The sequence below is a fragment of the Bicyclus anynana genome, chromosome 22 (genome assembly GCF_947172395.1).
Source record: "Bicyclus anynana chromosome 22, ilBicAnyn1.1, whole genome shotgun sequence".
Lineage (NCBI taxonomy): Eukaryota > Metazoa > Arthropoda > Insecta > Lepidoptera > Nymphalidae > Bicyclus > Bicyclus anynana.
Window position 1 is genome coordinate 3,154,422 of NC_069104.1, and position 24,051 is coordinate 3,178,472.

The window sequence follows — 24,051 nt, forward strand, 5'->3', positions numbered from 1 at the left end:
CGTAAAGCTGCGCAATAAAAGTTTTAGGTATCAACGGTAACGTAGATTCGCAGCCACCACCAACCCGAAGTCCAACTTTATGTACCACCTGTACGTAGCGACATCCACAGCTTATTTCCAAGACGTCATTAAGTTCGACGTTCGTTAAAATTGTCGAAACATACAGTGTTCGATTCAGCTGACGTCTTTTGAATATGGTTGATACAAGAAAAAAAATTAGGTGATACGAATGTATTTATAAAGAGAGAGGTGAATTTCAATTTTAAAAAGAGCTAACTAAGACTCTAAAAGCTTAGCTTCGCATTTAAACTAAATATTCTAAAAAAAAACACACACATACGGTTTAGCTAATTATTAGTAATTTTATTAGTTTAAAAGCTTAGTTTGTGGCTTTCCAACATTTTTAGTGTCTAATTATGGTCATTCTAATTTATTATTATTTTATTATTTATACAAACAACATATTTAAATTACGCCTAACCATAGTGCAACACAAACCACAGTTGGTTTTAATTCAGAGAGTAACAATTTAAAGACTTTGTTTTACTGCGAATGAAATCGCAGTACACAACCAGTGCGTAAATAAAGTTTTGTCCGTTATCTTTGAAAATGATGTTTACCCTACCAAAGTATTTATCTAAACCGTATATTTAACATTTCAGTTGGCATATAGGTTTAGTAATATCCGGTGCAATATTTGATATTATTATCGTTCTACCGAATCTTCTAGTAGGTGGATTGCTTGTTACTTGCTAACTTAGACGTATTTATTTTTCGAAATGAAGTCCATAAATAAAGAAGCGAGTATAAAATATAATTAGGAGCTTTTACACAACTTTAAGATAATAATAATTTTATGATTAAAACTTAAAATGAATTAGTCGGCTGCCATTGTGATATTTCATCGAAAATGAGGAAGAATGAGGACTTTCAACCTAGACTTAGATCTTGGTCGAAAGTTTAGGTTTAAGTCTCAGTCTGTGATGTCAGTAGGTATCTGAGGTAACTGGTAATCAATAGAGTTGGTATATAAGGTATAAAGTAGGTATATTTAGATAATAAAAAAATATAGTTAATTTTTCGGATAGGTCCCTGGGAAAAAACATGATTGTTTTGGCAGTAACTAGGTAGGTAATCCTTTAATTCTGCGATGTCGATAGTACCTAGTATGTAGTGATAGTATGTAGATAGTAAATAGTATTATCATTATCATAATATATAAATGCGAAAGGTCATTCATCACGAAATCTCGAAAATCGCTTGATGTACAAAGCAAGGAGGTAGTTTATAGTTTAGTAGGTACCTATCCACTAAGAAAGGATTTTGCGAAAGGGCCGGATTAAAGAGGTCTAAGGTCGGACGTAGTCGCGAGCGTCCGGTACTAATTATTAATTGGTCTATGATCTTATTATGGATAGGGGTTTATATTTAGTGTTACTTACTATTTTAGAAAACGTAACTGTTTTGTCAAATTTACTTTAAACATAAACAAGTAGAAGTACAAGCGTATTGTTTTAAAAAAATTCAGATTATTCAAACTTGAAGATTCTGTATCTTAAATTATTAATGTTATTCAAAAAGCGAGGTTGTTGACCTTCCCAATCGATTGCATAAAAAATTCACGTATCATAATGAATTATCGGGTCTTATAAAATGAGTAATAACAGGGCAAGGGTTATCTGATCGGATTCTTTAATCGATGGTATTTAGTGAAAAGAGTGGATTAAAAAAAAACAAAAAGTCTTGTAATAGTTGTGAAACAAAAAGTCTTGTAGAATTAAAAAAAAATTAACATCTTTGACCGTCTCTGGTCCTAATTTGTTGTGCTGTTTTTATATTTTTTACAAGTTAGCCCTTGACTACAATCTCACCTGATGGTAAGTAATGCAGTTTAAGATGTAAGCGGGCCAACATTTCAGAAGGAGGATGAAAATTCACACCCCTTTCGGTTTCTACACGACATCGTACTGGAATGCTAAATCGCTTGGTAGGTACGTTTTTGCCGGTAGGGTAGTCTAGCCATGGCCGAAGCCTCCCACCAGGCAGACCTGGACCAATCAAGAAAACCTCAATCGGCCCAACCAGGGATCAAACCCAGGACCTCTTGAAAATCTACCGCCTGCTGTAAACAGTACAAACAGTGTGCCCATTTCTACTTTTCCGATACCCTGTTATCGAACGTTCGTTTCAATTTCTAATAACAAACATTTGTTCAGAGAATTTTATCTCCGCACTCCAGAACAATGCCTGACATCCAACGGTTTGAAAGCCGCGTGGCGCAGTGGGTATTGACCCTGCTTTCTGCATCCACGGCCGTGGGTTCGATTCCCACAACTGGAAAATATTTGTGTGATGAGCATGAGTGTTTTCCAGTGTCTGTGTGTATTTATACATTATATAAGTATTTATATGTAGTATATAATTGTATATTAATATTATAATATCAACTATCTCAGCACCCATAACACAAGCTACTCTGTATGTTTATTTTGGGGCTAGATAGTGATGTGTATTGTTTAAGTATATTTATTTATTTAAAAAAAACGGTTGACCTTTGAAACAATCAATATTGTGTATAGAATATGTTGCTGCATTACGAACTGCAGATAAATAACTACGAACATTTCTCGCAATAGCTACTGCTTATAGCTTGGCTTGAGAGCCGTGATAGCCTAGTGGATATGACCTCTGCCTCCGATTCCGGAGGGTGTGGGTTCGAATCCGGTCCGGGGCATGCCTCTAACTTTTCAGTTGTGTGCATTTCAAGAAATTTAAATATCACGTGTCTCAATAGAAACCGAAAGGGGTGTGGATTTTCATCCTCCTAACAAGTTAGCCCGCTTCCATCTTAGATTGCATTATCACTTACCATGAGGTGATTGTAATCAAGGGCTAACTTGTAAATAGTAAAAAAAAATAAAGAACACATACGGAGAACACGGCGTTGTGTAGTCTTAAATACATCGATACGTGTATTAGTAGCAACATTAACTTCGCAACAACTCAATTTAAAGGGAGATTGCTGTTTAGAGTGTTAAACGCGACCAAATAGGTCATTACAGCGCTAAATTAGCCGATGCCCAACCGTCGGCAACGAAGTTTGTTATTAAGTTCCAAAATACCCAGTCTTATACGTCTGGTTGATTACATTTTTAATAAAATAGTTCAAGGCGAAAGAGTTAAAAAAAAGTTTACAAAAAATTCCCAAGATTTCTCGGACCATGGTGCTTTGGAACCCTCGTAACTTTATTTTAAGTTTTCGACTATAATTATGACATAACTTGACGTTTCAAAAGTGCTTGTAAACTGAGCCTAATTGAAATAAATGAATTTTGAATTTCAATGTCAATAATTGGCAATTTGTATTGAAGATATTGAGCAAAAGGGATTGTATGGAGCAATTTAATATAATATTGCATACAAAATTAAAATATAAAATAAGAATTTATTGCATTATGCCACACCATAAACCAGAAATGTTCACTTTTCAGCATATTGCTTGTAGTATTGCTACATACTCCTTTAAAAGAAAATTCGGCCAATTGCTTTATTGAAATTGCTCAATTATTCTAAAGCCCTAATCGATGTTTGTTTACCAACAAACAAATTTAAATGAGGGTAACTTGTTCTTAAATTAATTCGATTCGATATTTAGAACAATAATAATTATGGTTATAATTATTCGGTAATATATATTGAATAATATTTTATACACAAACACTACATAATTTAAAATAAATAAATTATGCAATGACATGCGTTCTCTACCTTAATTTCTAATTTCTTTATTGTAAGTACTGTCTACGTACTTACACATCGAGTAGGGTTTGACTAAAGTTGCCGGGCAATAATAATTGCTCCAAAAATTTCCCATGTCAGCGAACCTTTAGCAACACAACCAGTAGGATGAAAACGACACAACTTGCGGTTTCGTTTCCATTTGCATAATGCGCGTTTACTTTTATTTACCTGAGCTTTTTATTGACTTGGCTACGCTTTAAATGGTCTGTCATACGCAAAGTGGACAACTTTCATCGTGTTTTATGTGTATTTCTTGCCTATTTATATTTATTACCTGCTCACCGCACCAATAAGTGTAAACATTGTATTTGATTGCCGCTTTTCCTATTAAGTTTAACGAGAAACTAAGCCTTAAGTTATTGGAAGGAAATGATTGAAAATCAGTGTAAGTTGAGCATAATTACGCCTTCTAAATGTCACGATTATACATACATAATATAGTATTCATCATAATAGTCCGTTTTTAATGGTTTATTTTTTAAATCTGTTTGCTATATGCGAGAGAAATGAGCTAGTCAGAGTGCCAAGTGGGAGTCTTCAATGTTTTAGAACTATGACGATCGCGTAAACGTAAACGCGAATTTATATGGAATTGAGACAGTTGTGCAGTAGTGCTACTAGATGTTTCAATTCCTTACAATTTCGCGTTTACGTTACAGTATGAAAACTAACACTAGGCACTCTGATCTTGACTTACTACATAAAATTAAAAATACGGATCAGTAGACGCCTACCATTAGAGAGACAGTGGAAGGTTTTATCTATACTAATATTATAAAGAGGTAAAGTTTGTAAGTTTGTCACATTTTTTAAATGGGGTAATCTTCGGAACTACTGGTCCGATTTTAAAAATTCTTTCACCAGTAGAATGCTACATTATCGGGGAGTGCGATAGGCTATATTTTATATAGATATTATATATATTAGCCGAGTTATCACAGTTTTTGTCATACAGGTCGGACTGAAAATTCTCTTAAACAGACTTATTCGCATGCGCTGCCTTAACTATTGTGTAAAATTGAAATTAATGTATGGAGGCTTTATGACCCTTTAAAAGTTCTACAAAAAAATCCGCGACACCATATATCTATCTCCTATATATTAGCAGATATAGTACCTTTTGTGTTTTAAAAATTATTAATTTTATATACTTAGGTTTACGTCATTATTTATACAACTAAACTTTAGTCCTTATTAAAATAAATTATTTAATAATCACAAGGATATTATGGAGATAAGATTTGCCCTTTACAGTATGTTAATTACTTAAATAGTTTCGGAGATAATACAAAATTTCTAAAAGACGCAGAAATTCCGCTATATGACGCCCGGCGCTTTCATTTACGTAGTTCCCATTCCCGTGTGAATATGGGGATCAAACATAGCCTATGACACTCGCAAATAACGTAGCTTTCTATTGGTAAAACAATTTTCCAAATCGGTCCAGTAGATCCAGAGATTACCTCCTACAACCACACAAACTTTACCTCTTTATATTATTAGCATAGAAGTTTCTATTTCTCTTGTTCATACCACCACTCTCGAAGGACTGGACCGATTTTACTAAGGGTAGGAGTAAGATAGAGAAATTACATTGTAGGGTAGTGTAGGGGAAGGGTAGGTTTATGGCCGGGTTTAGGGTAGTGGTAGGGTAGAGGTACGGGTAGGATAGGGAAGTGGTAGGGTAGGGGTAGGATAGGCGTGAGATAGGGGTAGGAAAGGGATAGGGTACGGGGGGGGTAGGGGTAGGATGGGGGTAGGGTGTAGGTAAGGTAGGAGTAGGTTTGGGGTAGGGTAGGGGTAGGGTGGGGGTAGGGGTACGGTAGGGTAGGGGTAGGGTATATGTAGGGGTTGGGTAGGGTAGGGGTAGTAGTAAAGTTGACATCGAAATTTACGCGGACGAAGTCGCGGGCGTCCACTAGTGACTTATAATTGTACGCGGCATCAAACGCAAATATCCCGATAACTTTTATCGAAATGTCGATGGTTCAACAATATAACGCCTGAACGAGTCTACGAAACAAAGTTTTTCAATTAATTCCTAGATTGGATTTTATTCTGAGACTTCGTTTAGAAACTAAGATTATCTCGAAATAAAGTTTGCCGGTCCTCTAACACGATTCTAACTTAAATTGCTTGGATTATGGAATATAGGTGATACTGGATTTTTCTTGAAATAACTTTGCTCTTAGCTTCTTTTAGTCTATATCTTGAGGATGAAATTAAACGTCAATAGATATAGTTTCCGAACGGATGAAGCGATTTTAATTGTGGGGGGGGGGGGGGGGTTGGTGCGCACAAGAATCGCCTGGTGCAAGGCTGAAATTAAAAACATAGGACGGAACGATTCTTTTAAGGCGTCTCCTTTGAGACCCAGGCCTCGGCTTAGAGGGTCATACACTGAATGAGTGAATAAGTACGGAGTACGGACGCCCCCGAGATCGTGAGTTAGAAAACCCACGTCCGGGTGACGTTAGATATCGGGGACCTCGTCTTCGCCGGCGAAGACGCTGTGGGAATCATTGTCGGTTGTCATGTCGTCGTCAGAATTGTTAAGGTTACTTATGTGCGAGTGTTCTTACCTATAGCATACGCTCATTTTAGGTAGGTACTTAAATAGTGGATCATAATACTATACTTATTTAATGTATGTTTACACAAATATTTATCACAGGAATATTTTTGTGTTTTGTTACAGGACTTACGGATCTCTTCTGATGGTGATGGTGTTCCAGCTTCATATTGGCACAACGGTTGAGCGCCGTGAGCCGCCTGAAGAGGGACTGGAGGGAGTCCGCGTCGAGGAACGGGTGGTCGTTTTGTACCCCTGACACGTCGATTGGGAACTGGAGGTCTGGAACACAAAACAGTTATCATTATTTCATCATCAGTGGAATGCATAAAGTTTGTAACTAGGTTATGCAAAAAATAACAATTATTGACGTCCGTGGCGCAGTGGTATGCGCGGTGGATTTACAAAATGGAGATTCGGATGAAGGTTTTCTTAATTGGTCCAGGTCTGGCTGGTCGGAGGCTTTGGCTGTGGTTAGTTACCCTACCGACAAAGATTACTAAGCGATTTTGCGTTCCGGTACGATGTCGTGTAGAAACCGAAAGGCGTGTGGATTTTATAACTGAAGATTTGGAGCTTCGAACCAACACCTCTCTAATGCAGGTACGCGGCGGGTGATAATATTTGACCAAGTATCAATCTTTATCAGATTATAACACTTGAACCGAGCTTAGCAGACTCTCCAAAATATCGCACAAGAACTTCCCAACACAATGCTTACTGGAAAGTCGGAAAATTAAAACTTATGTTACAAGTTCCTCAATTACAGGTGGTATTACCATTCATTATTTATATTATTGTAGCGGGAAGGTATCAGTGTTGGTATAAATAAGAGGGCATTTGATGACTTGAGTTCAGTTGTTTATTAGGCAGCGTAGACACCGTCACGCTGCCAGTCGCGTTAGTAATTTTGTGCAATAATGTTTTGTTTATCATAAATTGTTTAGTGTGGGTATGGAGAACATGTCGGGCAGGGAAGGTGAGTGTTTATGCATTCTAAAGGGATCCCTTAAACCTACTCCCAAGGTCACAAGTCCTGGGACCTGCTCGAGGTGTTTCCTCTACCACAAAGTAATGGTACAATCACTGTCACTGCTAACCGTCACGCCACACTTTACAAAAATCAGGAATTCATTACTCATGATCCCAAACTGTAGAGGCACTATGTTTATTTCAGTATTACAAAACTCATCAGCTGTTATTTCCAGTTGACGACAATCATGCTCATTTTTTCTTATTTTCTCGTAAACAACTAAACATCCTAAAGCTTTATATTACGTATACTACCTGCAGGTTATTTACAAAAAAAGTATTAAAGTCACATGAGCGTTATATTGAACCTCTTTATGCGAATAAACGAGATATAAGTTTCAGAGAGGTGGTACATTTGCGACATTTTGTTTTAGAATTTTTGTCTTAAGACTTGTCGACTGTAGCGATAGATAGTATATTTTGAAACTGTAATTAAAAGGATAGGGCAGATAGTATATTTTGAAACTGTGATTAAAAGTTAGATGCTAAACTATTATCCGAGTAGGTACTGTAAAATCACGCTATAAAAATCCTGTACATTTTCAATTTCAGATGAAAATAAGAGTCATATTTTTCAAGAGCCCGATGTTTCAGTAATCTTGTAATAGTTTCAGTAGTTACTCTTTATTACAGTTTTGAAAAAAAATTAAAACCTGTCTATATCTTAGTCTATATCTGTCAAATATATGAGATATACAGAATAATTAATAGAGACGTGTGTATTTGTAAAGTAAAAAAAACATTATATTTCATTACAAAATAGGTATTAGAACAAAAATATGTCCAGAGTAATGTCCAGAATATGTCCAGTCATCTAAAAATTTCAACATTAAAATGGCCAGTTTTGTCGAGCAATATGTACATTACGATCGTTGGTGTGAACTTCCTCTATAAATCTTAATACTTTAACGGTTTAGAAATAAGGGTCATATTCCCATGAAACATATTTGTATCATTATATATTACGCGATTATTCACTGAACCCAGTAATGGTTAGAAGTTGAGGGGAAAATTAAGGGACATTTTTAATATATCGGTGTTTAGGAGAAAGTACGCGAATTATGTTTGAAAGTTTACCAAATAAAAACTTTGACGAAGAGAAGGAATGGAGGACCTTTTCATAACTTTTTTAATAATTTGATTACCTAATTAATTGTCTGTGTTTTCTAATAGAACCTAAACATTTTAAATGCAATAGGCATTTTGTAGATAATTCTAGGTAATCAGGCATGATTGTAGTCAAGCGTAAGACTATTGATCGTAAAAAAATACTAGTGTTGCATTTTGTAGTAAACCGTCCTTCCTTTTGTATCAAGCCGTTCTAGATAGGTAGGTACCTACTGTTGGAAATGGGATGCTTTATAACCAAGAAGTTTTGAAACTATTTGCAACTAAAAGTGTTTTTCACAGCGCCTAGTGGCAATTTGATACTGTGACACGAAACGTCACGTACGTAGGTAAACGCGAATTTCTAAAGAATTGAAACAGCGCCATCTAGTGGCACTACTGCACAACTGTTTCAATTTCATATAAATTCGCGTTTACGTTGACGCGATAGTAACAGTATGAAAACATCGAAAACTCCCACTAGCGCCACAGATAGCATGGGTACGGTGACAATTTGTTTCACTCTTGAAAGTTTACCGCGATTCACGACAATAGTACGTATTATGAACGTCATAAGGCAACTGTCACCCATGCCTATCTGAAAAACACATAAGGGTTATTTAAAGTGGTTTACATTTCTTTTAGTGTTGTTTCTTGTTTATCTTCAAGTCAAGAAAATAAACGCGCACCGCCGAGTTCTTAATAATAATTAAAAAAAAATTGTATTATGCGTATCAATCTACCTCCTCATACTCTCTGTTACCCTGGTACTTTAACTTTAAGCCAGCAAACGCGTACCACCAAGTTCTTTGTAATAATTAAAAGAATCACTGTATTTTGCGTATCAATCAACCTCCTCATACTCTCTGTTACCCTGGTTCTTTAACTTTAAGCCAGCAAACGCGTACCACCAAGTTCTTTGTAATATTTAAAAAAAATCAGTGTTTTTTGCGTATCAATCAACCTCCTCATACTCTCTGTTACCCTGGTACTTTAACTTTAAGCCGCATTTATACAAATACACTTGCTTCCAAAAATACAAAATCTCTCTTCAACGGTTCAACGGGGAGGTTATATTTGACATAAACATATACAATTGATGGCATATAAACGGTTTCTATAAATAAACCATGGTTCAGGGAGCGAGCCGTCACATATTCCCGTGATTTGGGAGCACAGGATGAAAGCGTGCCCGTTCAGTCGAGAGCTCACAGCCCAATGCGCGCGAACTAAATTTAACCATACAGGGCAATAAATGTATATGAATAATGTATATAGGTAAATATTTTCCTTCAACTAACTCTCTTTGTAACCGGCTTACAAAAGTATTGTCAAAGTTCAAATACAGGCAAAGTAATACCATTATCTAATAATATTTGGTACCTAACCTGACGTTTCGATAGTGCTTGCCTGTTGAAATTCATTTATTTCTATAGGGTAGTTGACTCATTCAATTTAATATTAAACAATATTAATTTCGCATTAGTACATACATGGAATAATGGTCCGAAATATATCGATATTAATTAATAAAGTTAAGGATTTCTTATAAGACTTAAATAATTTCTAATCAACGAGTATTTTTTAAATTTTCAAACCCCAAAAACGCTGTCGTGCATTTTGTGACGTCACAATGTTACTAGATGTACTAATTATTAACTCATATTTTTGTCAAACGCTCCGTTTGTAAGGAATTTGTTATAGTGACGTCATGAAACAGTTGAACCTGCCCAGGAGTATGAAGAATAATTGTATCAAGTTTCGTTAAAATCCGTCAAGTAGTTTTTGTTTCTATACATAAAACATAGAGACAAAAATTTTACTAATTGCATTTTTAGCATCAGTATCGATCACTAATCACCTCCTGATAGTTATTTTGGAAATATATTTCATGTACAAAATTGACCTCTCTACAGATTTATTATAAATATAGATTCTGATTGCAGTATATCTACGATTTACAGTTCTAGATAGGTGTTTTTGTAAAACAATGCGAGATGTTACTTCGCTGTCTGTGTGGTAGTGCTTCCCGTTTCCGTTCTACCTACGTCTCAGTATCCTGTTCGCGTCGGAAGCGGTGACACGTATTGTGTTGGAAGCTAGCTGAGTACTGACCCATTTATACTTATAGTATTACTAGCTGACGCCTCGCGGTTTCACCCGTGTGGTTCCCGTTCCCGTAAGAATACGGGGATAATATATAGCCTTTCTCGATAAATGGGCTATCTAACACTGAAATAATTTTTCAAATCGGACCAGTAGTTCCTGAGATTAGCGCGTTCAAATAAACAAACAAACAAACAAACTCTTCAGCTTTATAATATTAATATAGATTCCAAAGGAAAAAAATGTTTACAAAGAAAATTGTTTTCACAAACTATCCAAGGCATTTTTTTTCTGATTGTGTAAGTGCCTTAGGTTACTTGCAAGGCATGGGGACACTTAATTTAAAAAAAAAAACAACTTCTAACAAAAACCAAATATTTTCATAACCTGAGACTGGATTCGAAGTCAGGACTTCGTGATACGGATCACATAATCCTAGGGTTCGAACTCAGAAGTCACAGAATACGTAATGGCTAAGTCACTTATACTCAACATACAATAAATCAAAAGTAGTTGTAAAGTGTAGTTATAGGTTTTAATTTGATTTAGCTTTGAATATAAGTTCATGTTGCTTGTTTTCGTGGTGGTACTTGTAAAGGGATCCCAGCTAAAAATCAGAGCTGTATGCTGTTTGCTTAAGAGGAGCTTCTATAAGCTCCCCATAAGCAATATGCTGAGCTGGGACCTTTTTCTACGTTAAGGCACATATCGCTGGGTATTATTCTTAAATATTTGTGATGTGTGGTGTAATGTAGTAATAAAGATAATTTCTTTCTTTCTTTTAACGTTCAACCTGAAGCGTAGGTAAGTGTTAGATCTCTTGTGCCTGTATAACACCAGTAACACTAAACCACTGATTAACAATGATCCAAAATGAGCCTTTACAAGCAGCGTGGTGAAGCCAGTGAAACCCATAAAAAACCAAACGTCACGCGTCTTGAAATTCGGATATAGAAACTTTTTTCATGATTTGTATTTCTAAATTCAACACTGACAACAATATTTCTTGAATAATATTAAAATTACTGATGCAACGCTTCGTGTCGTACTGACCCGCGAATGTAATCGTTTTAGAATTTTGTATTTGAAACGGCTACGACACGTCGCGTTTCGTGCGGTGTATCTGCCTAATAATCTTAATATGTGCCCTAAACGGAAAATAGCAATGCAGAAATAAGCATGGCTGTCAAAAGTCAAAGTCAAAGTCAAAATTCATTTATTTCAAATAGGCTTAGTTTACAAGCTCTTTCAACGTCAGGTAATAATATTTATTAAACTTAAGATAATGGTGATAATAATCATTCGAATACTTAAAATTAAAGTTACGAGGGTTCCAAACGCGCCTTGGACCGAGAAGAGCCCACAACAAACTCAGCCAAGGTTTTTTTTTTAATTTATTGTCGTACGTCACCAAACCAGCGCAATTACACGAGACGTCCTCAAACCCGCATTGAAAACTTTAAACTTATAAACGCGTGGAGAGCCTAAAGCTAAAATTTTAAGCTCCCTGTAGTTGAAATATTTTGATAATGGTAACTATATTATATTATCGAAGTAGCCATTATTGTGGCATAAGTCAGTGTACCAACATGAGAAAGGTATTCCTGCAAACGATGTCTAAAGTCCGACATACAATGGATAGTTGCATGATGTGTGTAGAATAGATAATATTGTTCGGGTCTTTTGGGTATCTGTGGATGACACCTGTCTACACATTGCACAGATGTTGAGGTCGATTAGTTACATACAATATAACCTCGACCTTTTTACTCGATTATCGAAAAAGGGATATGATTTACGAGATTACGGTAAATGTACATAATGTATGTTTATCACACTAATGATAAAGCATATAGCCGTGATATTGTTCAGAGAGGTGCACAGCTTTTGGGATTTTTGAAACGCAACACAAAGGGGTTCTCTTGTAAGACCAAAATTATTCTATACAATGCCTTGGTGAGATGTTGTCTTGAGTTTGCTAGTGTGATTTGGAATCCAATCTATAGTATACATTCTCAACGAATTGAAAATATACAACGAGCATTTACTAGACATCTTGCCTTTATATCAAGCGGTATGTCGCATAGGATGCCTTACCACCAGCGTCTAGCACAGTTTAAAATGTTACCGCTGCGAAGAAGACGTGAAATGCTTGATTTATGCTTTCTTCACAAATTAATAAATAATAAAATCAAGTGTGGTAACTTACTGGAAAGGATATTTTTTTCAGTCCCGCGTAGATATCCACGCTACCGTACTACGAAAGTATTTCATGTTCCTTTTATAAGGACTAACCTTGGTATGCAGGCCCCTATCAGACGAATTTGTGCCAAATATAATGAAATATCCAAAATCATACCAGGTATTGACATTTTTCACAACTCCTTCAATGTTTTTAAAAACAAGGTACACGACCATTTTGTACTTAATAATAATAATAATTAATTAAATAAATTGTCTTAGGTTTAGTTTATTACTTTTCTTCTCTTTCTATTTGTTATAAATAATTTAGAATAAGTTTAAATATATTGTCAACTTTAATTTAATTTTGTATGTAATTTTACCTAGTAATCTAATTTAATAATTGTATTCAATGAATTTGTTTTCCTTTTATGCTAATGTTTTATAATAGTATACTTTTTTTATTAACTTTGACATAATATAATATTATTATAAGCTTGACATATAATTATTATGAAAGTGTTGACATGAAATTATATAAAATGTTATGTGCGCCTAGCGTTAGTATACATATCAGATTTTTTGTGGCATATTGTATTGTTTTTAATGGTTAATATGTGTATTGTTGGCGTGCTTTAAATAAATAAATAAATAAATAAATAGTGGATATGACTTCTACCTTCGACTCGGAAAGTGTAGGTTCGAATGCATGCACTTCTAACTGTTTCAGTTTTGTGCATTTTATCGAAATTAAATATCACCATGTCTCAAACAGTGAGGGCAAAAGTTTTGTGAGGAAAACTTTTTTTAATTCTCGCGGTGTGTGAAATCTACCAATCCGCATTGGGCCAGGGTGGTGGATTATTAGCCAAACCCCTCTTGTTCTGAGAGGAGACTCGTGCTCAACAGTGAGCCAAACATGGGTTGTCGATGATGATGACTAATGTTATAAATATAAGGCAAAATTTAGTGTGTGTGTATGTTTGTAACTCCTTCACTAAGTTACTATTTGAACCGATTTGGCTGCAATTTGGAATGGAAATTACAGACAGACAGATCAGTTTTATTTATATATATATTTTTTATTCTTTATAAGTTAGCCCTTGGATACAATCTCACCTGATGGTAAGTGATAATGCAATCCAAGAGGAAATCGGGCTAACTGATTAGGAGGAGGATAAAAATCCACGCCCCTTTCGGTTTCTACACGACATCGTACCGGAACGCTAAATAGTTTGGCAGTACGGCTTTGCCGGTATGGTGGTAACTAGCCAACCAATCGCCTAGCCGGGGATCGAACCCAGAACCTCCGTCTTGTAAATCCACCGCGCATACCACTGCGCCATGGAGGCCGTCAAAGCTTTTATAACATAAGGTAGGACTGGTCATCGTATTCTTTTAATCAACAATATAATTTAAATAAATTAATTAAAAGACAAAGAATATTGGTAAGGAGAACGAACAAAGTAATTAAAACCTAACCAAAGAAATTCAATCAACAAATATTTTACCGAGTGCGGTATTTATTTAATCCTGAATCTTGCTGAAGGCTGAACAACGTCGGCCATCTTGAATAATAATAATTATACATCCCAAATTCTCTTTGACCTAATTCCTTTGTGCCACTGGCCTTGGTAATTTTGCCTAAGCATCGGGAAATGTTGCAAATAAGTGTCCAAGTCAAAGCGTGGACGAAAATATGTTTTTGTCGGAGACAGTGAAGTAAGTAGACAAGTGATCTGCATTCCGTTGTAAAATATACAGGATGCTCGGGAGTATTTGCCATAACTTCAAGGTATTAACGAGACCATTTATAGGAACCGAACTGCATAACTTATTTTATTAACTAAAAAAAATATTTTCATTTAGGTATAGTAATTCAAATAATACCGACAATCCATATAAAACACGCCTTTAGGTAACAAAACGACAACTTTTTTTTTAAAATAGTGAGTGGCTTGGCTGAGTTGTTGTGGGCTCTTCTCGGACTAAGGCGCGTTTGGAACCCTCGTAACTTTAACTTTAAGTTTACGATTATTATTACCACCATTAGATTAAATTAAATTATGTCATAACTTGACATTTTAAAAGTACTTGTAAACTAAGCCTTATTGAAATAAAGGATTTTTTTTTTAATTTTTAATATAAATACGTCATTATTTTACGGATGCGTACAATTTAAGATCTATTTATAAAAGAAATATTATTTTCTCCGAAAAAATACATTTTAGAACACGTTCCTTGAACAATTTGAATTAATTTTTGTTAAATACAATCATATAGAGTTACGGTTAATACTCCCGAGCACCCTGTATATACACTTTTGACATCACAACAAATTCAACCAATAAACATTGAGATAACTCTTTAGTTTAATTTGTAAAAAGTTGAGACTGGGTGCTTATGCTTACGATTGCATATTACTCTAATAAGGTATTTTATGTTTTTTTTTTAATAAAATTTATTATTAATTAAGAAGTGACTAACTTGTTTGGACCATCGATGGACCTGAATATTAATTTATTTAAATATAATATAATTAACAAAAGTAGTAACTGATCAAACATAATGTTGAAACGGCCGTGAAAATTTTCCATTAAATTTCAACAGGAAACGATTCTAAACAAACAAGGGAAATTTTGTTTCCTAAATCGCTTCAGGGTAGTTTACGAAATGAACGAACATTTTTCAATTACGTGGAAATTTTAATTTTACGAATACATTTTGTAAGATACGGATCTTTACGGTTCTGAAGTTAAAATCAAATATAAATACTCGTAAACAACCTTTTAAGCTAGCCAACCGAGACGTGATAGCCCAGGGATATGACCTTTGCCTTCGATTCGATGGACGTAGGTTCGAATTTTGTCCAAGGCATGCACCTCCAATTTTTCAGTTATTCTAGCATTCTAATAAATTAAATATCACGTGTCTCAAACGGTGAAAGAAAAACATCGTGAGGAAACCTGCATACCCGAGAATTTTCTTAAGTCTCTCCGCGTTTGAAGTCTGCCAATCCGCATTTGGCCAGGGGAGGAGACTCGACTCCCTTCGTCAAAAGTTTAAAGAAATAGGTATACTAACAGTAGCCTGTCAATATATATATAACAGCATAATCTATGTAAGACAAAATATTAATTTGTACAAACGAAAAGGAGTTTTAAACCCACGTCGTACTAGACACGGGCATAAGTTAGTTATTTCTGCATATCGTCTCCAAAAAGTAAAAAAATCTTTTGTAGGTTTGGGTGTACTCTTCTATAATAAGATCCCCAAGACTGTGATGGACCTGCCAATGCATAGCTTTAAGCAATGTGTTAAAAACCATTTGCTTAGTCGAGGTTACTACACCATCGATGAGTTCCTTAATGATAAAGTTGCTTGGAGGCCGTTGGATCAGCTTCCACCTTCACACAGGAAGTAAAAGTATAAGAAATTGTAATTTTGTCATCAATTGTAATTATAATATTATTGTATGATTTTTTTTAAAAAGAGCAACTGTTGAGTTTTTGCCGGTTTCTTCTCAGCAGAATCTGCCTTCCGAACCGGTGGTAGAATCTTTACAAATAGTCAACTGACGTATCAAAAGTGCTTGTATACTGAGCCTACCTGAAATAAATGAATTTTTGTTTTTTTTATTTGATTTGATATTGCTATTGATGATGATGAAGCTAACCAAAACGCTGCGACCCCTCCTCTGCGGTGGCGTGAACTTTTATTTCTGATTTTGTAAGCGCCGTAGGCTCCTTAATGGATTCTCAGTGGTGTCTCCGAGGGTTTTGAAAGAGCGCAGAAGCATCGCCCGATGGGGCCCGAAGGCAGAAGCAGAATAAATAGGCGGAACAACTTTTTAATTGTCTCACCTGATGTTAAGTGACGATACAGTCTAATATGGAAGTGGGCTTACTTGGAAGAGGTACAACCGGAACGCTAAATCGCTTGTCGATACTTCTTTGTACACCAGACCTCAGTCAATTTAGAAACTATAAAATTCTAACGGAAACGGAAGGCTAAATCGCTTGGTGATACGTCTTAGCCAGTAGTGTGGTCACTAGCTACGACCTAGCTAGAGCTGGGACTCGAACCCAGGACCTCTCTGTTAAGATCTAATTAACTAACGCTCACATACTACAGTAGCTATCCTCCAATCCTAACTTTCATAGCAAAATGAAAAATTCCAATTAAAAATTTGTAACAATACATCCTGCGGCACGTGTGCAAACTGTAAATTGACTTTCATACAACCTCTGTGTGCTCTGCAAATAAATGGAAACCGGAAACTAGATTTTCTACGGAATTTAAATGGAAAGCTTCCGGTGCTTTTAACATGTTTTTCAACTTTTTTGATTGCTTTACTATCATGTGTGACTCGTGTAAATATTTATTAATTAAGTTTTAACTAAGTTTTACTAATACAGTAAAAGCTCATTATTTGCGGGGGATACATTCTCTAAATGTGACGCGAATATAGAAACCGTGAATATGGAATGGTATTTTATATGGGATTATAAGGGATACGTTCAGTGACAAAATAAAAAACAAATTAAAGAAAAAACAATTAATTAAAGTTATTGATTAACTATTATCTTCAGTCTTAGCGAATGGTTTGAAGAATTTTGATTTTTTTTCTTTCTTGACATTTTTTAAAAGCTTCTACTCAGAGTGATTTTAAGCAGTGGCATTCTTAAACCATCCATTAGCCCAGTGGATATGACCTCTGCCTCCGTTTCCTGAGGGTAGAGGTTCAAGTCCTGCCCAGGGCATACACCTCCAACTTACTATCAGTTATGTGCATTTTAAGAAATTAAATATCACGTGTCTCAAACGGTCAAGGAAAAACATCGTGAGGAAACCTGCATACCAGAGAATTTTTTTAATTCTCTGCGTGTGTGAAGTCTGTCAATCCGCATTGGGCCTGCGTGGTGGATTATTTTTTCATCCCACTTTAGGGCCAGGTGGGGCCAGTCCTCCCATCATAGGGGAGAGGGAATTTGGAGGTAAGACCTACAATGCTTAAATGGCGGCTTGTGGATGATAAATCAATGTTTAATAGTATCAACATAGACCAAAGAAAGAGCTTGACTTTTTTTTTAATTTTTGTTAATATAATAACAAAGGACATTATAATAATTATTATTATTTATTGTCAATGGATACAAACAAAAAGAAAACGTTAATTAAAATTACTCGTAGCAAGAATAGAAAGTTTTTAAAGAAAAGCTTTCAAAAGTTCCCAAGTTTGCGATGTTTTCGCGAAATCAAAGGGCTATTGAAAAGCCCTAATCAGATATCGGATCCGAAATCTTTTTTGAGTTTTTATAAAGCTCATAATAAAGGGGGAATTTTCCTAAGCAGGTCTACTTAATGTGTTAAGATTTATAATGACTATTAAGTCGTTTTTTTTTAAATACATAGAATAATATTATGATGTCTGTGAGTTATTAAAAAACTAAATTAAACGGTGTAAACTGTACTACTTCACCGTTCAGTTCCACTAGAGCCCGGCCTCCCTTCTCATAGAAGAGGGGGTATGCAGCTTAGACCTACCACACAAACTACATCTTTACCGAGTAACCTAGGCTATATTTTACCCCGTTTTCCCCGCGAGTGAAACCGCGGGACATTAGCTAGTTGTGGTTGCAAGGCGCATTTGAAACCCTCGTAATTTTAAATTCAAGTTTTCGTTCTATTATTACCAATTATCACCATTCGTCGTCATCAACCCATATTCGGCTCACTGCTGAGCTCGAGTCTCCTCTCAGAATGAGAGGGATAAGGCCAATAGTCCACCACGCTGGCCCAATGCGGATTGGCAGACTTCACACACGCAGAGAATTAAGATAATTCTCTGGTATGCAGGTTTCCTCACGATGTTTTCCTTCACCGATCTTCCGATCCTTATCACCATTATCTAATAATATTATTACTTCACGTTTCGAAAGTGCTTGTAAACTAAGCCTCATTGAAATAATTAAATTTTGAATAAATGTGGACGCTACATGCGTTGACACATTAGCACCGTGACATATCAGGGAGACAGAATCAAGACCAGGAGCCGCAGCAGAAAAAGCTGAAACCGGTAAGTGGCTCAAGTATGCCTCTCTGACAGAGAGTTACATATTTGTACCTTTTGCCGTGGAGACCCTTGGGCCATGGAGTCGCAGTGCCAAAAAACCGAATCATTTCACCGCAGCTAGTTGCCTCGACTGGTGACAGAAGGGCTGGCTCATTTTTTGCGAAAATGCAGCCAGTATTCTTGCCACCATTCCACGTGGGCATGATTTGTATAGTTATTAGGATAAGTTAGCTTAAGTTCTTTATTGTATTTTAGAATTTAAACTATCGTGAGTGTCATTCATATTAATTGATACTCCATACTCCGACCTAATATCACGTGAGTTTTAGCCGTCATAATCAATTAATTCTTTATTGTATTCTTTCTCAATAAAAAAATTTTGAATTTCAATTTGAATTTGTGAAATAAAGTCCGAGTTTACGTTAGATGTGAAAGCACCCTTAGTAACATATTCAGGAAATGGCATCGAAAAGGCGGGTAGAGTTTATTACGGTTTATATTCACGGTCGAGCGGAGCTAAAGGGGGGGTATTCATTCACCCGCGCTCATTTATAACAGTTAATCGAATCCACAGACGACTGATCGCCGCCCTTTGTGTACAGTTAATTGACGTGCTGCTGTTGTCCGAGAGCTAGACATCGGTAGAGTTACATCATTCGCGAATATTAGATAGTGGTTTGCCAAAGGGGTCTTGATATGCGAAAACATTTAGAACATAAGCCGCAAGACTCAGCTGTACTTAACTTATTTTTACCATAACAAAATAACGTTTGAAAGCAGTGCAAAAAAACATTACACTTTCGGTCTTCAAACCGATCGGTAGATATAGGTGTGTTTTATGGAGGTTCTGCCGTATATCGCGATTAAAAATGGAAGGTGGTGGACGGTGGTAGGAGGATAAACCTACCAAATATAGAAAAACAATTTTATTAAAATCGGTGAAGTGCGACCAAAAACACTGTGGTGACCAAAAATACAAGGTTTTTGTTATACTACATTGTAGTTTAGTTCAATATCATTAAAATCAAAAATAAAAATAAAAAAAAACATTTCTTTCAATTAGGCTTAGTTAACAAGCGCTTTTGAAACGTCAAGTTATGTCATGACTTTTTACTTTGTAACCAATGATAATTATAAAGTATAGACAGGTATAACTATAAACACAACTCGACATAGTAGACGATATTTTTTTCAGCTCTAGTAACACATCTAACAGTATTTAACATTATTGATTGTAGCCAGAATTAATTATAACCTATGTCTGGTTGCCTATTAAGAGCAAAAATTATAATAAACCAGGTAAATTGTTGCAAAAGCGATCACTAACTCTGTGACATCAGATATGTGAAACGTCCTGTTATGTAAATTCGAATATAGTGCATAACACGAGCGCAATAGGGATCATTTTCGCATATTCTGTGTCGGCTTTGCAGTGAGTAAGGTATCATGTATAAGCCGGTTAGATTGATTGGTGTATTTGTAAGCCTTAATTGAATTACCGACCTACCGAATGCAGTATGTGCATTTTGAGCTTTACAGGCATCGTATGTACAATCTCCTTAACATTTGTGTTTTGAATTTTAAATATAAATCTTTTTTTTTTAAAACAAGATCAGCAGGCTAATTCACTATCTTTGACGTATGCTAGTTGCTCAGACCAATTATTGTATAGGACCTGCCTCGCTAGACGTTACTTTTCTGTCAAAGTATATGATCACCGATCTAATGCGATTATAAAAACTGTCTCTATAGAATTGATGTTAAATAGTTTCAATCGCGTTCGTCGGTTAAAGAGCTCCGTAAAAATACCTTTTTGTGTAATTGAATTGTGTAAAAAACGGGCAAAAACTTCTAGTTTAGTTTAAGATATATACCAAATCTAAGCTCGTTTTCCTCAGAAAATGACAGACAATTTTGTTCGTGACTATGAGTGCGATACAGGTCCTTCTATAATTAGAGTCTGAGGCTAGTTGACATATACGAAATTGAGATTCTATGTAAAAATGTCATCCTGTGCTTACTGGTGGCTATCACACAGTAAGTAAATGACACTTTATCAATTGATGTTTATTTTAATAGGTTGATATTAAAAACCAAAACAATTATTTTTTTAATATTTTAGGCCAGCTGATGTTACAATTTTCCTTCCAACTAATCAAAAAGCCGTTGCTTAGCGTGGATACGATATAAGTTCAACAAAAACGGGAATTGAACACTTGACTTTAATACTACCGCCATGTTGATTTTATTTCTTTTTTTTTTGCTGCCAAGCTGCATTGCTGTGTTCCAATCTGTGTGTGTGTAGAAAGTTACATTATCAGTGAGTTTCATAGGTTATATTTTACCCCCGTATTCCTACAGTACATTTACAAGACAGAGGTTCTGGGTTCGATCCCTGGCTGGGCTGTTTGAGGTTTTCTTATTGGTCCAGGTCTGGTTGGTAGGAGGCTTCGGCCGTGGCGTGTTACCACCCTACCGGCAAGCGATTTAGCTTTCCGGTACGATGTCGTGTAGAAAGGGGTGTGGATTTTCACCCACGCTAGCCCGCTGTCATCTTAAGTTGATGAAACTCCCATGATATGCGGGCGACGGGGTGGGAAGGACTGTGAGGTGTGAAGTCGTGCGCGCAGTGCAAAGGGAAGGACTGCGCGGTTATGAAGTCGGGCGCGCGGGAGCATCGCTACCCCCTCCCGCGCTGACCATCGAGAGTGCTACGAACGAAGTAGCAAAGCCAATAGTCAAGGGCTTGTAAAGAATTAAAAAAAAAAAACTACACGGGTGTAACTGCGTTTTCTAATTGGTACAAAAAGTAACATACTACCGATAGGTACCTTAAAAAAAAAACATACATACATCCGAACGTAGAACCTCCTCCTTTTTGGAAGTCGGTTAAAAAAATCGTACTTAGACCGCGTTTAGAAACGACTATTGTGTTTAATATACTTTTTTTGAGGTATTGAGGTGAGGAGCTTTTTGTGGTGAAAAACTGTTATATTATTTGAAATTCGTATTAGAAACCATTGATGTGGAAACGGTAGAATGGCGAAAGTCTGATTTGGCGATTTTTTTTAATGGTTTTTTTCCTATAGGTAAGTTTTTCCTATGAATATTATAATTCATGCCCTTTGTTACAAAAGTGAGCGGTGCTGGGTTACGCTTGAACGGAACTTTGAATAAAAAAACAGCGAAATCATTACAATTTCCAATATGAAGATGCCTGTATGATAGTGGGAGTTATCAATTATTTCATACTGTTACTATCGCGTTGACGTAAACGCAAATGTATATGGAATTTAAAACAGTTGTGCAGTAGTGCCACTAGATGGCGCTGTTTCAATTCCTTAGAAATTCGCGTTTACGTTAACGCGATAGTCACAGTTTCAAACTGCCACTAGTCCCTCTGTTCACTATTGCTAAAGTAAAAAATGTTGAGCTTTAAAAATTCAAATAATTCAAAATTCATTTTTTCAAGTTTATGAGGATGGCTATTTATGTACCTAATTATGTAACACTTTTTGTTATTTGTACAATGGAAAAAAAAATCATTTCAAGTGGGGTCAGTTTACAAGCACTTTTGAAAGGTTACTTGACTATAAATAAAGATTTTACCACATTTAATTCTCAGTATCAGAATCAGAGAATAGAGAGACGTGGTATCCCAGTGGATATGACCTCTGCCTTCCATTCGGAGGTCGCAGTTTTGAATCCAGTCAGGGGCATGCACCTCCAACTTTTCAGTTATGTGCATTTTAAGAAATTAAATATCATGTGTTTGAAACGGCGAAGGAAAAACATCATGAGAAAACCTGCATACCTGAGAATCTTAATTCTCTACGTGTTTTAAGTCTGCCAATCCGCATCTGCTAACCCCTGTAATTCTGAGAGGAGACTCGTGCTCAACAGTGAGCCAAATATGGGTTGTTACAACATAACTGAAAAGTTGGAGGCGCATGATATTTAATTTCTTAAAATGCACGTAACTGAATAGTTGGAGGTGCATGCCCCGGACTGGATTAGAACCTACGCCCTCCGGAATCGCAGGCAGAGGTCATATCCACTGGGCTATAATGGCTATAAATATTATGGGCGTACATTATAGAAAATTCATTTTGAAATTGTTTATTTGGTGGTGGCAGAGTTCAAATCCATTGGGCTATCAACGATTATAAATATTATGGGCTTAGGTACATATAGAAAATTAATTTTGAAATAGTTTATTTTGCCAGTTCGTGGTAAACAGCTGCGTAGCTCTGTGGGTAGTGAGAGTAACCCTGCTCTCTGTATCAACAGCCGTGGGTTCGATTCTCTTTTGACGGCCTCCGTGGCGCAGTGGTATGCGCGGTGGATTTACAAAACGGAGGTCCTGGGTTCGATCCCCGGCTGGGCAGATTGCGATTTTCTTAATTAGTCCAGGTCTGGCTGGTGGGTGGCTTCGGCCGTGGCTAGTTACCACTCTACCGGCAAAGACGTACCGCCAAGCGATTTAGCGTTCCGGTACGATGCCGTGTAGAAACCAAAAGGGGATGTGGATTTTCATCCTCCTCCTAACAAGTCAGCCCGCTTCCATCTTAGACTGCATCATCACTTACCATCAGGTGAGATTGTAGTCAAGGGCTAACTTGTAAGGAATAAAAAAAAATCCCTCAACTGGAAAATATTTAACCTTCCAAAGCCACCACATGCAAGCTCCATAATTGGCTACCGTGCTTACCTCTGGTAGGTGAAGGAGAAATATTCAACAATCATAAAATGAAGTAAATCTGGCAACCGCAGACTCATCCCAATAAATCAGTTCAGAGAAACACAACTACGCATTAAATGAATCTGCTACCACTTATTTCGCGCGATCCACAGCCAAGGTTAGACATGTGCGGGATCACACAATGCGGCTATTGTGTGTGGATTGATCCATATCCCTCGTAACACACTCCCGCTGTTGTTACATGCTGATCCATGGAATTTGTGTGCATTTGGATCACAGGGATTGCATCTGTGCTTCTAGAACGTATATAATATTTATCGTGTACTTTCATCTTTAACGTAGGCGTCCACTGATTTGCATCGTACTTATGTATCGAACGCATCGCATCAAACGTATTTTAGTATTCTTTGTATAGAAATTCATACAAATGCGTCCACTGATCCGCATCATACGGATCGTACGAACTGTGGACGC

At 36.3% G+C, this 24,051-nt stretch overlaps 1 protein-coding gene across 3 annotated transcripts in view; it reads right to left on the reverse strand.

The window, feature by feature from the left end:
* LOC112044532 (rho GTPase-activating protein 7) overlaps window positions 1–24,051 on the reverse strand; it is a 379,805-nt gene that overhangs the window by 28,632 nt on the left and 327,122 nt on the right. For all 3 annotated transcript variants that reach the window (XM_024080411.2, XM_024080412.2, XM_024080413.2), the window contains exon 3: window positions 6,507–6,655. In XM_024080411.2, coding sequence (XP_023936179.1) covers window positions 6,507–6,655 — 149 coding nt within the window. The remainder of the gene's footprint in view (window positions 1–6,506; window positions 6,656–24,051) is intronic.